The following is a 15,399-nucleotide window of genomic DNA, read 5'->3' as shown; positions in this document are numbered from 1 at the left end:
CGCATTATTATTAAATTCTTAAAATCTCTGAATACAATTTTCAAAAGTCTCTGGGCAGAAATCAAACTATATCCCTGAAGGCAAAACACGTAAGAATTTTTAACTGAATCCGCAGTTATCCATTAACGATCCATAAGCTATCCCCTTCAAACTCCCCAGTAAACACACACACAGGCACACCCAGAAATGCACACACATATGGGTCCACACCCGCAGGTGCACTTCCACCAACACCACAGACAAATGCCTGCCTCACTGAGGCTTACCAAGCTTATAACTTTATTATACTCTGAATAGAGATGATATTTAAAGAACAGAGCACATGACTATACAAAGGATTTATAGAACATTCATTTACATACTGGATATATTCTTTACAATATAAGAAAAGTAAAAATATCCACTACTGGGTAAGGCAGATAAGGAGACGTGATGAGGTCTCTGCTGCTGAAGACACACACGGGGGCCCTTAAATGTGGTGACATAACACGGTTACAGGTTAACAATGCAGGAACACAGCGTGGGTTAATGAGCAGGTTAACAGGTCCCTGGCTATGACACTGGAAGGGCGCAGTCCTCGCGCACGCCCCGGGAGAGTACCCCTGTGCCCAGATGCCTGAGGATGCCCCTCCCCCGAGTGCCCCAGAGCCAATATTAGGGGTGGGGCTTGGCCAAGGTCTGAGCATGAAGTTCATGGACTCACCTTGTTCCATTCAATGCACATGTAACACCTTGTTGTACCAGCTCCTCAGAAACTAGGGAATTGGCTCCTCAGTGGGAGCTATTTGCTGGAAGGCACCTTCCTGATGCCCTTGACCACTAAGAGTGAAAGTCTCAGCTGCCAGTCAGTTTAAACAGCCAATGTCTCAGCTTAAATGCTCTGGAGGACGGCTGGGGGCGGCCCTGACACCCTCTGTGATTTGGGCAGCTTATGCCTCTCCATCCCGCATCCTCTCTGGCTCCTATTTCTACACAAGCCTTTTCTTCCTTCATCGGAAGGATAAGGGACCTGGCCTGTGGTCTTTGGGTCAAAGTTGGGTACCCGCATCTCAGGAGCAGGCGCCCCTTGGGGACAGCACAAACCTCTGCTCCCCTGGCCGCATTCCTGCCATGAATGAAAAACGGAAATGTTAGATGCCCCCAGCACGGGGGACCAAGGCAGCAGGCTTCTGGAAGATACTGGCACATTCTCCTAAACAGCCGCACTGCCACATGTCAGGAAAGGTCCACAAAGACCAAGGCAAACATTTGGCACAGAAATGAGGCACTTGCATTTGGTGCATCAATACGGGCTAAACGGTGGACCCATCCACCGGCTTTCACACACACACACACACTCACTCGCACTCACGGACAATGCCCACTGCGATTCGGATGACCCCCCTCTGCTGTCACTGCGTCTGTCTCTGCCCTACTTTAAGGTAGAGAATCCACAAAGCCCACTTCCCCCAGCAGTGACCGTGACAGTGATTCCACAGAGCTGGTACTTGCTTTGGGAAGCGGAGGAGAATGGGTGGCTGGGGGGGAGGTGGCCGTGGCACGAGTGTCCGGGGTGACCGGGGAGGAGACGGCGCTTTATGAAGATGCCGCCCAGTCCTGCCTCTCACTCCGGGGGACGTGCAGGACCAGAGCTTCTCCCAACCTCTGACCACCGCGCTGCGACGCATCACCGCGCATAAACAGGGCTACGGGGGTGCAGAAGAGCTGCTCTCAAAAACGGCTCCTCGTCTTCCTCCCCTGCTCAGGGGCCGGGACACACCGGATGCCAACAGGAACCAAAGGCGGGGCTGAGGCAGACAGGGCAGCAGTTCTCTGGGCAACCTCTCGCCAGCCCTGAGGATGCTGAGGAGGGCTGGGCCTAAAGTTAAGCAGGTGGATCCGCAGCCTGGAAAGGACGCGTTGGTGTTCGAGACCCTGGGCAGGCTGCTGCTGGAGGCAAAGCCAGCACGACCCACAGAACCTCCTCCTGCATCCGACAGAGACGGTCCTTCCAGAACCCGGCTCGGCAGGCGGCAGCATGCGGGCTCCGGGACAGCATGGCAATGGCGAACTGGTGTTAGCATAAATAATTTGGCCTAAATAAAATATAAATTCCATGGAAACGGCGTTTTACCTCCATCTTCTCACTTTCCCTCTCACAGCCCAGCGAGCTGGTACGTGAGGGGAGGCGGGGAGCTGTCGCCAGGCCAGGGTGGGGCTCTGGCCTCCGTGGCTCCCACGGTGGCCAAGTGACCTCTCTCGCCTCGCTGCCCAGCACGCTGTCCCCTCGCCCATCCACGCCCTCGGTGCTGCAGGGAGGGCCTGACCTGCTCGAACCTTCACCACACATGCATTGCCTTCTCAGGTTAACAGCTTCTCCGCCGTGGGGGGGACAGAGGCCCCTGGGTGCCCGCTGGACAGGAGCCCCCGAGATGGCAATAGCAAGGCAGAGCCGGTCACTCGGGGCCATGTGGAGTAGGCGGGGCTCCCTTCCTCCCCACAAAGGCCAGAGTGCAAGGAACGCGGGTCCCCAGGTCTTATGAATGGTCCTTTCCAGCTCGGGGTCTGGGTGGGCACCCTGGGTGGGTGCCCTTCTTCCTCCACCCAGAGATGCACCAGCTAGCGGTGTCTCTCAGGAAAAGGCCACCAGGTGGCAGGGTTGTTTTGTGAAGCTGGAGGCGTTTCGGGGCTGGGAGGGCTCAGATCTTCTTTGGGGATCCGATCATGACCTTTGACACGAAGTTGACGATGGCGCTGGCGGGCTGCTCTGGGTCATGCTCCGCAAACAGGTGGCACACGTTGTCTGTGGCGCTGCCCTGCTTCCGGGCCACAAATCCAAAGACTCTGCCAAAGGAGAGGCGGGGTCAGCGTGCCAGCCGAGGGCCCATCCATCCCACAAGGATGCAAGCCCCACCTTCCTCCCACGCCACCGCCACCTCTGGCTGCCACCTCTGTGCCAGCTCGGGGGACAAGTCCCCTGCCAGACACTTGCCCTGACCTCCTCTCAGCCTCGCAGACGCTGCAGGGAGGGTGCTATAGCCAGCAGCACAGGGAGGAGCCCAGGGACAGGGCTGGGGATGAGCCCCATTCCCCAGCCACCGAGGGGAGGGAGGGGGGACCCTGGCTCTACCTCGGGAGCTGCCTGCTCTCCTCACGCCGTCGGCGCACAGGCTCTAGGTACTAGCGCCCGGCCTCAGCTCCAGAATACAGGGCTCTGTCCAGACACCCACGCTCCCACCCACTCGGGCAGTGGCTCCCACCCACTCCCTCCTCAGGCGTCACACCCCTAAGCTACAAACTATGTGCAGGCAAGCAAACAGCTTAAAAGAACAGTACAGTCTAATTATTTTGTTTCAGAACTGGGGACTTTATCAGAATAAGCTTCCCTGAGCCCCAAACTTAGTAACTACCACTATCCAATCCAAATCCCTGGCAAAAGTATGTCTTCTCCTTTTCAAAAAAATGAAGAATTGTGTGGTTTGAGCTGAGGGGTCTCTACACCACGGGAGGGATGGGCCAATGGCGCTCAAGTGACCTCCTGGGGCCACACGCTCCTCTCGGCTGGAAGCGCAGTCGCCAGCGAGCCAGAGCTGGGGGTGGCCCAGGGCGCCACCCCACGGCGGGGCTGGGGAGGCCTCCAAGCCCTTTATCAGATGCCAAGACGAGTGAGAAATCGGAATCCTAGGACAGGACACCTGCGGCTGGACATCTGTGATTACCAGACGTGGGGGAGGCAGGGGACGCCCACCTGCGGAGGCTCTGGATTGTTCCAAGGCCACATAGCCAGGCCTGGCTGCCACAGAGCCGGGCTCCCCCAGGTCTGGAGTGTGCGCTCATGTGCACACAGGCAGCCCCACCTCTAACACCCTGACCCAGGGAACTGCTGCTCTCATCCCTCCCCCACGCCCAGAAATGCTGTGTAATTCATACTCTTTTCTTGTGTGTTTTTTTAGGGCTGCTCCCGAGGCACACGGAGGTTCCCAGGCTAGGGTTCGAATTGGAGCTACAGCTGCCAGCCTATACCACAGCCAGAGCCACACGGATCTGAGCCCCATCTGCAACCTACACCCCAGCTCACGGCAATGCCGGATCCTTAACCCACTCAGCGGGGCCAGGGATCGAACCCGCATCCTCATGGATACTAGTCAGATTTGTAACCCGGAGCCACAAGGGGAACTCCACACTCTTTGTACCATAATTTTATGGGTCACGTATAAATACTGCTCATTCAGAGAGCAGCAAGCAGGAAAGTTAACCCTCTCCAGGCCCTTTCTGCACAAGGACTCTTCCATTCTTTTCAGAGCAAAACCCAATTTAGGCACATCCTCTTTGGAAATCTGGGACAGATTCGGGTTGGAGGCCACTGGGAACTGAGGGAGAAAGAGGACAGGCTGGCAACGTACCTTGAGCAAGGGCCGTCTGTGATCCATCTTGCAAATCACAGAAAAAGAAAAAAGTCACATTAATTTCTCTATTAACTTGTGGGGCAAAGGAGGCACAGTCATGGCTCAACACAAACATCTGTCTTACTTCCTATCTTGTGGATCCAAGGCACAGAAGATGACACTGCTCACGGGGTAGTGTCTCCGGAAGAAGAGCCTAGGGGACATGGAGAGAGGAGTGGGTTACTGGGGTTCTGCAGTGACAGTGCTGCACGGCCCCCCGAGGAGATTCAGGGGACAGAAGCCTATTTCACGCTTTTACTGGTCATCTGGAGAGAAGCGCAGAGGGAACGAGGGTTAGAAGTCAGCAGACGGGGGAATTCCCGCTGTGGCAGAGGGTTAGGGACCCGGCACTGCCTCTGCACTGGTGGGGGTTCGTTCGATCCCCAGCCTGGCACAGTGGGTCAAGGATCTGGCATTGCTGTAGCTGCAGCTCAGATACGATCCCTGGCCCAGGGACTTCCACATGCCATGGGAAAAGAAGAAAAAAGAAAGAAAGAGGAGTTCCCATCGTGGCGCAGTGGTTAACGAATCCGACTAGGAACCATGAGGTTATGGGTTCCATCCCTGGCCTCGATCAGTGGGTTAAGGATCCAGCGTTGCCGTGAGCTGTGGTGTAGGTCACAGACACGGATCAGATCCTGCATTGCTGTGGCTCTGGCGTAGGCCGGCAGCTACAGCTCCGATTCGACCCCTAGCCTGGGAACCTCCATATGCTGCAGGTGTGGCCCTAAACAGACAAAAGACAAAAGACAAAAAAAAAGAAGAAAGAAAGAAAGAAATGAGCAGACGGAAAGCTGGGCCGGCAGAGCAGTTCTGGGGCAAGGCTTGGGGTAAAGGCAGGCAGCAAGCAGAGCGGAGAACTGCCAGTGCATGGACCAGTCTAGGAGGCCCGGCCTTCCCATTCGTAACCCGGGAACCCAGTCTCCAGCCTCAGTGGCTCGCCTGTGAAAAGAGCGTGGCTAGAGCCCACCATTCTCCCGGGGCAGGAGCCAAAGCAGCCTGGATGAGAGATCTGACAGCCCGCTGTGAACTGTCAAGGGCTGTGCACACCAAATCCACGAGGAAGGGCCCCTAACGCCAGGCCAGCACAGCTGCTGGGGAGGGGGGGGACCACCAGAGGGCCCCTCTGCCCTCAGTCCCGGCTCCTGTCACTGTGTCTTTTGTTTCACTGCCAGCCCTCCCCACCCACGGTCAGCTGGGCAAGTCCTCCTTCCTCCTGGGAGACATGGTGTCCCCAGAGGCTGGTGGCTTTGCTCCTGCCAGGGGAAGAAAGAGGCCAGGGACCAGGAAAGGCACAGGAGAGCCTGGGCGGGCCCCTTTCAGATGGGGACCCCATGACTGGACACCACTGAGGACACAGCCCCCTTTGTCCAGCATCAGCCCGTCCGCATTCCAGTTCTGACCCTTAGTTCTGACCCCTGCAGCAGGAAAGACACCAAGTGCTCGGGGCGCGACCCCCTCCCAGGGTTTTATAAGGATACAGGGAAGCTAGAGATACAGAAAAAGCACACAGTGGGCAGAGCAAAGAGAGATGCTGCGAAGAAAGATGCTTTCCTGCCTGACCCAGGGACCCCGCTTCGGCCGAGCCCGGCTGGCACCCAGCATCGCCTATTTCATTCAAGACAGTTAGCTCAGGGCAGTCTGAGAGGGGAGGAAACTGCTCGGTGGCCCCGCGGGTAAAGGGGGGAGCAAGGACCCCGATCTGAGCGGCAGAGCCCATGCCCCCACCTGCTTCATCCTGAGAGCAGTGGGCACGGGGTTCAGTTCAGGGACCTTCCCACATTTGGGACCAGCTCTGGCACGGGGCCAGGCTGGGAAGAGCTCCGGGGGTGCCAGGGGCGCTGGGGTGACCGCTGTCCCAGCTGGTGGGAGGGGACTGGCTGCCTGCCCCTTGAAGCTCCTGCCGCAGCTCTGCTTTTAGGACTAAGGATGCGGCGGCGCCCCCCACCCCCCAACCAAGGGCAGGCCGTTTCCATAACAAATAAATGCACTGCCTCTGATTTGCCTTTGATCTTGAGGTCAAAGGCTCAGCTCCTGGGAGGAACATGCCTGCAGCTGTACTGTCCCGAATTCGACCCTGCTCCCCGCTCAGGCGGGGGCTCCATGAGGGCTCCCCCAGACTCTGCTCAGCTGGAACCCACTCAGTGACCACTCGGAGGGAAGTTCCTGGAAACTGAGACAGTATCTACACTATCTAGATAAAACTTAATAATACAGGAAGTGCCCTTCGTGGCTGAGTGGTTAACAAACCCGACCAGGATCCATGAGGACACGGGTTCGATCCCTCACCTCACTCAGTGGGTTGGGGATCTGGTGTTGCTGTAACCTGTGGTACAGGTTGAACAGGCGGCTCATCACCCCATGTTGCTGTGGCTGTGGTGTAGGCTGACAGCTGTAGCTCCGATTTGACCCCTAGCCTGGGAACTTCCATATGCCATGGGTGCAGCCCTAAAAAGCAAAAAAGCAAAAATAAAAGAAAAAAACCTTAATAATATAATGTCGAAATGAACCAGTCATTAATGATTATTGGTAATATCATTCTTATATTTTATTATATTATTATATAGTCACTAATATCTAGGTAATGAAATAATATCCATCAAGGTCACTCTCTCACCTGAAACAAGATGACCCCCCATTAGAAGTTTTTTTTTTTTTTTTGGCTTTTTAGGACCCCACCTGCGGCATAAGGAGGTCCCCAGGCTAGGGGTGGAATCAGAGCTGCAGCTGCCGGCCTACACCACAGCCATAGCAAAACAGGATCTGAGCTGCATCTGCGACCTACACCACAGCTCATGGCAATGCCGGATCCTTAATCCACTGATCGAGGCCAGGGATGGAACCCAAAACCTCATGGTTCCTAGTCGATTCACTTCCACTGCACCGAAACGGGAACTCCTATTAGAAGGACCAAGACTGGAGCAAAGATGAGTGGATTCTATCACAGTCTGAGTGTTTTTACAGAAATGACTCTTGCACTTGTACACACACGTACATGCGTAAGAGATACTCAAAGGTCCACATGTCTTTTTTTAATTTTACTGATCCTGAAAAAAGAGCATTTGGGCCAAAAGTTAGTGGTTTCTATGTGGCTCTGGGGACATACCAGATGTCAGGGAAACCACAGATTGACTCAATCCCTGGTTAGTCCCAGGACGGCGGAGCTCTGCCCGGGCGACCAGCACACGCCCAGGGCACGTCAGGGTGATGAGCAGGGCTGGCGGAAGGAAGGGTTCACCCGAGGTGGCACCGGAAGCCCCGCCCACCCGCTGGGCACACTCACTTCCTCTGGTTGTCCGTCAGGGTGATGCCCTGGGCTGACACCTTGAAGTGCACGACCGTGCACAGGGGGGGCGGCTCCTGGACCAGCGTGATGCTCAGTGCCTTCTGCACGGCCTGGGGGCCCGTGAGAGACTCCATCTCCACCGAGTTGAGGTACCACACGTTGCAGGCTGCAAGACACGCGGGGAAGTGGCGTTAACGCACCCGCCCGACACCAGGGCCCCTGGGCGACGGGCACGTTTGCAGCCAGGTGCGTCTGCAGGGCTCGCCCTGTGCCCCTCGCTCCAAAGCTGTAGACGGCGAGGGATCCAGTGACACACTTGCCCGAGGCCAAGGCGGAGAATAACTGCGCGTGGAGGCAAAGGGACCCAGGACGAGTTTTCCTCCGCTGTGTTTTTCCACCTGGAGTCTCCAGGTGGGGCTGGAGGCACCTGCACATCTCAGGGTAGGTCTGGAACCCCAAATATCCACCTGCATGGAGTTCTGAAAGCAGCAGGCAGCCAGAAAGGGCTGCTGAGACAACGAACGACTTGCAGTGACTTAAACCACTGTCTTGGTGCAAAGAGCTGGGACAGCCTGTGGTGTCCCCATGCGGCCAGGGGCCTGGGGGCGTGTCCGCGGCCATCTCCTCTTGGAGAAGCACCTGAATATGAATGAGGCTTTGGAAACAGCCTGATGGCCCTTTGAGCCAGGATCCTGCAGCTCAAGCAGAGGCTAAAGTGGGACTCTGGGGGCGTGTGCAGTCCATGTGATGCTGCGACAATCAAACTCTGCCTCAAGTTCTCTCCGGTAGGAGCTATGGCACACGCCACGCTCATCCCCTGCTCTGTCGGAGGCCAGGCTGTGCCTGTGAGTGGTGCATCTTAACTCCTCTCTCAAGGCCTCTAGATGTCCACTCAACAGAAAAGAAATGCTTCCCCGTGACCCTGCAATCTAAGGAGTGCTGTGCCCTCCCTCCACCCTTTCCTCTGGGAGAGTCCCCTGGAGGCAGGGCCATGGGCCAGCTCCGCCTTCACCCCCGACCTCTGATGCTGGGCAGCAGTCACCCCTCTTGGCAGCTGCATGGATACACATCCGGAGGGTTCGTTAAGAGGAACGGGAACAGGAGTCCCTGCTGCAGCGCAAAGGGATTGTCAGCATCTCTGCAGTACCAGGGCACAGGTTCCATCCCCAGCCTGGCACCGCAGGGCAGCCAACGACAACAACGACAACAATGGAAACAACGCAGGACGTCCCCGGTGTCAAGACGCAGGGCCGCCTGTGAGCTGCTGCCCCCCCCCACCTCCAATCTCTCCACAGCCAGCACTACAAGTCACACCTCCATCAGCGTCTAAGAAGCTTGGAGCCTTCTGAAACCTCTGCTTCAGGGAACCCAGAGGAGGATGGTGAAGAAAGAAGGCAAAACCTGGGGTCCCCGTAACAAGCCCATCAGAAAAACGAGGCCCCTCCCCTTATCCTGGGCGGGGGGCCTAGAAGCGGGCAGGCGGAGTCCCACGGACGGGCCCACTTGACTCACTGCGAGAGGCCTGACTGGCAAGACCGAGTCTGGAGGGCAGGCGGCAGGTGCCAGAGAACCTCCCGAAGGCGAGCAGCCCCAAAGACAGGTCACGATGTCTCCCGCAGCGAGTGTCACCACACAGATCTCAACACACCCGGGAGAACGGCCGACACCCTCTCAACGCCAGGCTTCCCCAAAGCCGAGTCAACAGGACGTTTCATCCCAGCTACCAACCTCCCTCTAGAGAGTTACAAGTCACTTTTACTCTCAGGACAAAGAGCTTGACCTTTCCCTCCTGTAATTAAAATGACACTGTGCCCTGAAGCACCACCTCAAAGTCCCCACCCCAAACACCGCAGTTTCCACCTCTCCGAGCTTTAGCCAGCGTGCAGCTCATTCGTAAGGAACCTACCAAAGATTTCAGAGGCTACCTCATCAGACCTGCCCCGCCGGCCTACGAGGAAGATTTTAGCCTCACCCCCAATTTACAGACAGAGAAACTGAGGCGTGGAGACATGAGGAACATGCCAGTAGCGCCTCGGCTCCCCCGCGGGCTGTGGCACCAACCTAGTGCCGACGCCTGCGGGGCTGGCGGAAAACCCTCCAGGTACCAGGCACCTGGCAGAGAACACGGGCTCAGGAAGAAAGGCCACGTAACATCCTGAGGATGAGCTGTCGGTCTTCCTCCGAGACGTTTAAGTTGTGTGGGGTCTTCCTCGGCTTTAATAACAATGCCACCGACCATTCCACGTCCCCGTCCTGACAGCAGAGGCATCTTTTAGACCTGTCACTCCTGTACATTTCTTTTTTTTTTTTCTTTTTATAGCTGCGTCTGAGGCATATGGAAGGCCCTTGAACAGGGAGTGCATCAGAGCTGCAGCGGAGGCCTAAGCCACAGCCACCGTAACACTGGATCCCAGCCACATCTGTGACAATCTGCAGCTTGTGGCAATGCCAGATCCATAACCCACTGAGCGAGGCCAGTGATCAAACTCGCATCCTCGCGGCGACAATGTCGCGTTCTTAACCGGCTGGACCACAGCGGGAACTCCATTCCTGCACATTTCTGAGGCAGGCAGAGCTCAGAGATGCCCTCCCTGAACGGCTGAGTTTCCACAGCCTCTGCTGCCCTCCCCCAAACACATACCCTCTCCTGCCGGCGATGAGACATGTCCAGGAACCGGTGGGCCGGGAGGCTGACGGGCACTTCAGCTCCCGTCTGAACTTGAGGGATCTACTCAGGTCATCTCGGGAAAGAGATCGAGCTGACCAAAGTCTTTAAAACTTCAGCTGCCCAGTGCTCAAGCCTGCGAGGCTCTGATGACATCAGAGGCTCTTACGAGCTGCTCACGTCACCAGGACAGCCCTTCTGGAAGATGATTCTGCAGGGTTTATCAGGAGGATCAGAAGACAAGCCTGCACTCGGTAGCCTGGGGGTCCCACCCAGCGAGAAGAGAGAGGAAGTATCTCATAACCAGGGGAGACAACTAACCTAGAGGGGAAGAGAGCTGAGCCACATGCTTATTTGGCAGGGAAGCTGGAGACCAATGACGTCCAAAAAGAAAGGAATGGTGAAATCAGCCCCTCGGTGGAGCAGCAACCAACCAGCAAGCGGGAATCAAGAACCCCGGTGGGCAACATGGAAGACATTAGCGGTTTATGGAAAAAGCAGAGTAAAACTATCTGTGCTGTGATTAGAACCACAGAACAAAAGGCATGTGTGTCTACGAACAGGAGCTGGAAGTGAGCCTGGAAAACTGAAGACCGTTTTTAGGAGGGTGAGTATCCTGTCTTTTATTTCATCCGCACTACCGTGATGACAGCCGTGCAGTCACGAAAGAGAAAAGAAGGGCAGTTTCTCCTCCCTCCCTCCCCTCCTCCCTCTCTTTCTTTCTGGCTGCACCCGAGGCCCATGGAAGGTCCTAGGCTGGGGATCAAGCCCTCGCCTCCGCAGTGACCTCAGCCGCTGCAGTCGGATTCTTACCCCACTGCACTACGGCGGGAGCTCCTGAGAAAAGATAATTTTGATCTGATCACAATGAAAGCCCACAGAACTGGCGCGAGCTGGACCTAGAGCAGGCGCACATCCACAGCTACAGGTGGCCAGGACCCAGACAGACTCCTGTCTCCCTGAGCCAGACAGACGGCCTTTGATGTGGAGCGGCAGGAGCAGAGGGCTGCTGTCCCTCGTGGGAGCAGAGAAGGGAGTGCGCCTCCCACGCATATCTGGGGGCAGCTCCGCTGGGCACACGCCAGCCTCCGGGAGCCCGTCTCCTACCCAGCAGGTGATGGGTGGCACTGCTGTGTTTGTTCACAAGTCTGGCCCAAGAGTCCGATGGCCCCAGAGGGTCAGAGCTGTGATGTGACACTGCACAGGAAGGCGCCCATCAGCCCCACAGCAGGGGGGGCAGAAGTGCGAGGTCCATGCGTTCTCACCCGGTCCTAGCATGGCTGGAAGCCAGGTTCTTAGGGCCACAATTCAGAATTCAGAAAAAGGGAGTAATGCACAGAGGTAGCCTTTCCATCGCCATGTGTGGGACGGAGACAAGCTGAGCCACCGCAAGGGAGGGAATCGCATGGTGATGGGAACAACAGAATAAAACCATCTGGACCGTGATTAGAACGACACAACGGTTATTCGACGGTTGCTCACTGGACATGAGACCTAGGCGGTGTTTACAAAAAAACATAAGAAAACCTCTGCTGCTAAGGGAGGAAAGAAAAACCACTCAGGGCTGTACCTGGGTGACAGGTGTGTGAGGAATTCATTTCTCCCTTTCTTTTCTGTATCTTCCTTTATTTTATTTTTTTAAACTGGAAGAACGCTTATATACCAGCAGAGAACAAGTAAAATTTGGAATTAAAAACACAATACCATTTATATTAGCTCCCCACTCTAAGAGTAATAAGCTTAAGTATAAATCCAATAAAATATGTGCAAGACCTATCTGAGGAAAACTACAGGACTCCCAGTAGCAAAATCAAAGAAAAACTAAATAAATGGAGAGATAGTCCACGTTCATGGATAGGAAGACAATACAGTCAAGAGGTCAGTTTTCCCAACTCAACACATAGATTCAATGAAATCCCGATCAATCTCCCAGCAAGCTCCTTGGTGACTATCAACAAACTAAGTCTAAAGTTTCCATGGAGAAGCAAAAGACCCAGGACAACCAACACAAGACTGAAGAACAAAGTCAGAGGACTGACACTGCTTGGCTTTAAGCCTTACGATGAAGCTACCGTCATCAGGACAGTGTGGTGCTGGTGCAAGACTAGACACATAGGTGAATGGAACAGAATAGAGCCTAGAAATGACCCACATAACTACAGTCAATGGACCCCTGACCAAGGAGCAAAAAAGATACAATGGAGCAATTTGTCTTTTCAACAAATGGTGCTGGAAGCACTGGGCATCCACATGCAAAACAACGCATCTAGACACAGACCTCACCCTTTTCACAAAAATTAACTCAAACTAGAACAAAAACCAGTTTAGTGTAAAATGCAAAACTATAAACATCTTATAACGCAGGAGAATATTTAAATGACCTTGGGGTTTGGTGATAACTTTTCAGATACAAGTTATATACAAGTCAGATACAACTTTTTAGATTCGAGCCGTGTCTTCGATCTACAATCAGCAACACAGGATCCTTAACCCACTGAGGGAGGCCAGGGATGGAACCCATATCCTCATGGATACCAGTCTGGTTCTTAACCCGCTGAGCCACGACGGGAGCTCCTCACTCATCACTCTGACTTTTACAGCTGGAGGCTCAGGTCAGCACAGCCTGTCTGACCACATTCCCCCAGCGAAACAGAAGACTTGACACTTACTCCACTGAATTTGATCTTGTTCAAATTTCCTGTGGCGTCCTGTGGCCCATCGGCCCAGGGAACTTGGGGCCCCACCCAGCCCTGGGGTGGCTCCTATAGAGGGAAGCCTCCTCTGACACACAGCAAGGAAAGGAACGGGACTGGAGGAGCACGGAGCCCATCCCTGCGGGGAGCCAGGAGGAAAGAACGAGGGGCCGGGGGACTGACCTGCCCCCTGCTTCAGCAGCTCTGCCGCGGAGTTGGCCGCTGTTTGCGGAGAACTTTCGGCTATTTCCTCCAACGGATCTGCAGGAAAGAGCAAGAAAAAGCAGCAATGAGCCCAGCTTGCTTGCAAAGAATCCTCGCGACAGTGGGGATGCCCGTGGAGCCCCAGGCAGTGGCACACTGGCTCCACAGAGCTCCCTTGGCGACAGCAGCCCAGTCCAAAGAAACCCCATCACACTGTGAGCAAAAATCAACACGACACAGCCCAGCAAAATACTTTCCTCATCTCTGCAATAATTTATGGGACCAACTACATTTTCAAAGGTAAATCACATCCACCTGTATTTTAAGCTAATCATATTTCTGGACTAAAACACAATTATGTGACCTCGAGACTGCTTAGGAAAGCAAAGATATGCCTCTTCATATGCTATGGGCGCTATTTTTTTAAAAAATTATATCTTTTTTGGGGGGGAGTGCATCTGGCACATGGAAATTCCCAGTCCAGGGGTCACATCGGGAGTTGTAGCCGCTGGCCTACACCACAGCCACAGCAATGTAGGATCCTGGTCTCATCTGCGACCTACGCCACAGCTCACGGCAATACCCACCGGATCCTTAACCCACTGAGCAAGGCCAGGAATCGAACCCTCGTCTTCATGGATACTAGTCGAGTTCGTTACTGCTGAGCTGTGGGAACTCCGTATCGTGGATATTTTTAAACAAACCCAAAGGTACAGAGAATAGTTCAACTAGCACCTATGGTCAAAAACATCAACATTTTGCTGATTGTATAGAATTATAAAAATTACTGTAAATGACCTTGACGGTGTCTGAGCCCAGACATTTTATAATTTCGAGCTACAGAAATCTTTGCGCCTTGGAAATTTTTCACAAAGCCATATGACATCAAGATACGACCAGAGGCTGCGGGTGCCGCAGGCCAGCTCTCCTCACCTGACCTGGTGGACTATTCAGGGTTCACCCACAGAGTGTGTATCAGCTCACCTCTGTCCGGAATGAGCAGTTTGCAGGGCAAAGCCAAGGGCGTGATGGAATGCTGACACACCAAAGCCGTCAGGCTCCCTGGGAACGGAAGAACAGCCAAGAGGCGTTAGCCCCACTCTCAATACTGTGTTGCTCAGCAAGTGTATCTGCTGAAGGGAGGCTGCTGCAAAAGGTGAGCCTCTGTGTGTGTGTGTGTGTGTGTGTGTGTACATACTTACATTTTGCTTTTTAGGGCCACACACATGGCATATGAAGTTCCCAGGCTAGGGGATGAATCAGAGCTGCAGCTGCCGGCCTACACCACAGCCACGGCAATGCAGGATCCGAGCCCTGTCTGCGACCTACAGCACAGCTCACAGTGGCACCAGATCCTTAATCCACTGAGTGAGGCTAGGGATCAAACCCGAGTCCTCATGGACACTAGTCGGATTGGTTTCCATGGCACCACAACAGGAACTTCTGAGCCCTTAAATTTTTAGCAGCTAACACATTCCATTATTGTGGGAATTTGTGCAAAATTTTCAACAAGTTCAGCAGATAGGCTCTCAGCAAAGACACACCATCACCAGTTTGTCAATCTGAATGCGTTCCGACAGCTCTCACAGCTACCACGGAATCGTCTGTGTGGTGCTTCTTTTTACGACCGCATGTGTGGCATATGGAAGCTGCCAGGCTAGGGGTCGAACTGGAGCTGCATTTGGGGCCTACGCCACAGCCACGGCCACACCGAATCCAAGATGCATCTGCGACCTACACTGCAGCTTGTGGCAACACTGGATCCTTAGCCCACTGAACGAGGCGAGGGATGGAACCCGCATCCTCACAGACACTGTTCTTAACCCTCTAAACCACGATGGGAATTCCACCTGCCCAGAGGCCACGATAGTGCACTGATGCGGTTTGCTCAAGCTCCGCCTGGTGGGCTCCTGCCGTCTTTCAGACAAGCCGTCAGGGTCAGGTCTTACGGGCAGCCCGTGCTTTTCTCATGCCCAGAGGATGGGGTCGCAATCAGCTCCAATCTCTCCACACTCCTCTGCCACCTGCCTGGACCATACCTGTGAACCTGCATTTCCGTCACCATGTGTTTATTTGCCTTTTTTTTTCTTTTTTTTGCTTTGTAGGGCCACACCCACAGCATATGGA

At 54.6% G+C, this 15,399-nt stretch overlaps 1 protein-coding gene across 8 annotated transcripts in view; it reads right to left on the bottom strand.

The window, feature by feature from the left end:
- Positions 1-256: 256 nt before the first annotated feature.
- The window catches only part of TNS3 (tensin 3), a 229,719-nt gene continuing 214,576 nt past the window's right edge, over positions 257-15,399 (bottom strand). For all 8 annotated transcript variants that reach the window (XM_047763136.1, XM_047763141.1, XM_047763140.1 and 5 more), the window contains 6 exons: positions 14,257-14,334; positions 13,252-13,329; positions 7,708-7,876; positions 4,510-4,578; positions 4,383-4,409; positions 257-2,823 (listed from right to left, as the gene is read on the bottom strand). In XM_047763136.1, coding sequence (XP_047619092.1) covers positions 2,679-2,823; positions 4,383-4,409; positions 4,510-4,578; positions 7,708-7,876; positions 13,252-13,329; positions 14,257-14,334 — 566 coding nt within the window. In that variant the 3' untranslated portion in view covers positions 257-2,678. The remainder of the gene's footprint in view (positions 2,824-4,382; positions 4,410-4,509; positions 4,579-7,707; positions 7,877-13,251; positions 13,330-14,256; positions 14,335-15,399) is intronic.

The sequence above is a fragment of the Phacochoerus africanus genome, chromosome 16, assembly GCF_016906955.1.
Source record: "Phacochoerus africanus isolate WHEZ1 chromosome 16, ROS_Pafr_v1, whole genome shotgun sequence".
Lineage (NCBI taxonomy): Eukaryota > Metazoa > Chordata > Mammalia > Artiodactyla > Suidae > Phacochoerus > Phacochoerus africanus.
The sequence above is the reverse complement of the archived record's forward strand: the minus strand, read 5'-3'. Positions and strand labels throughout refer to the sequence as shown.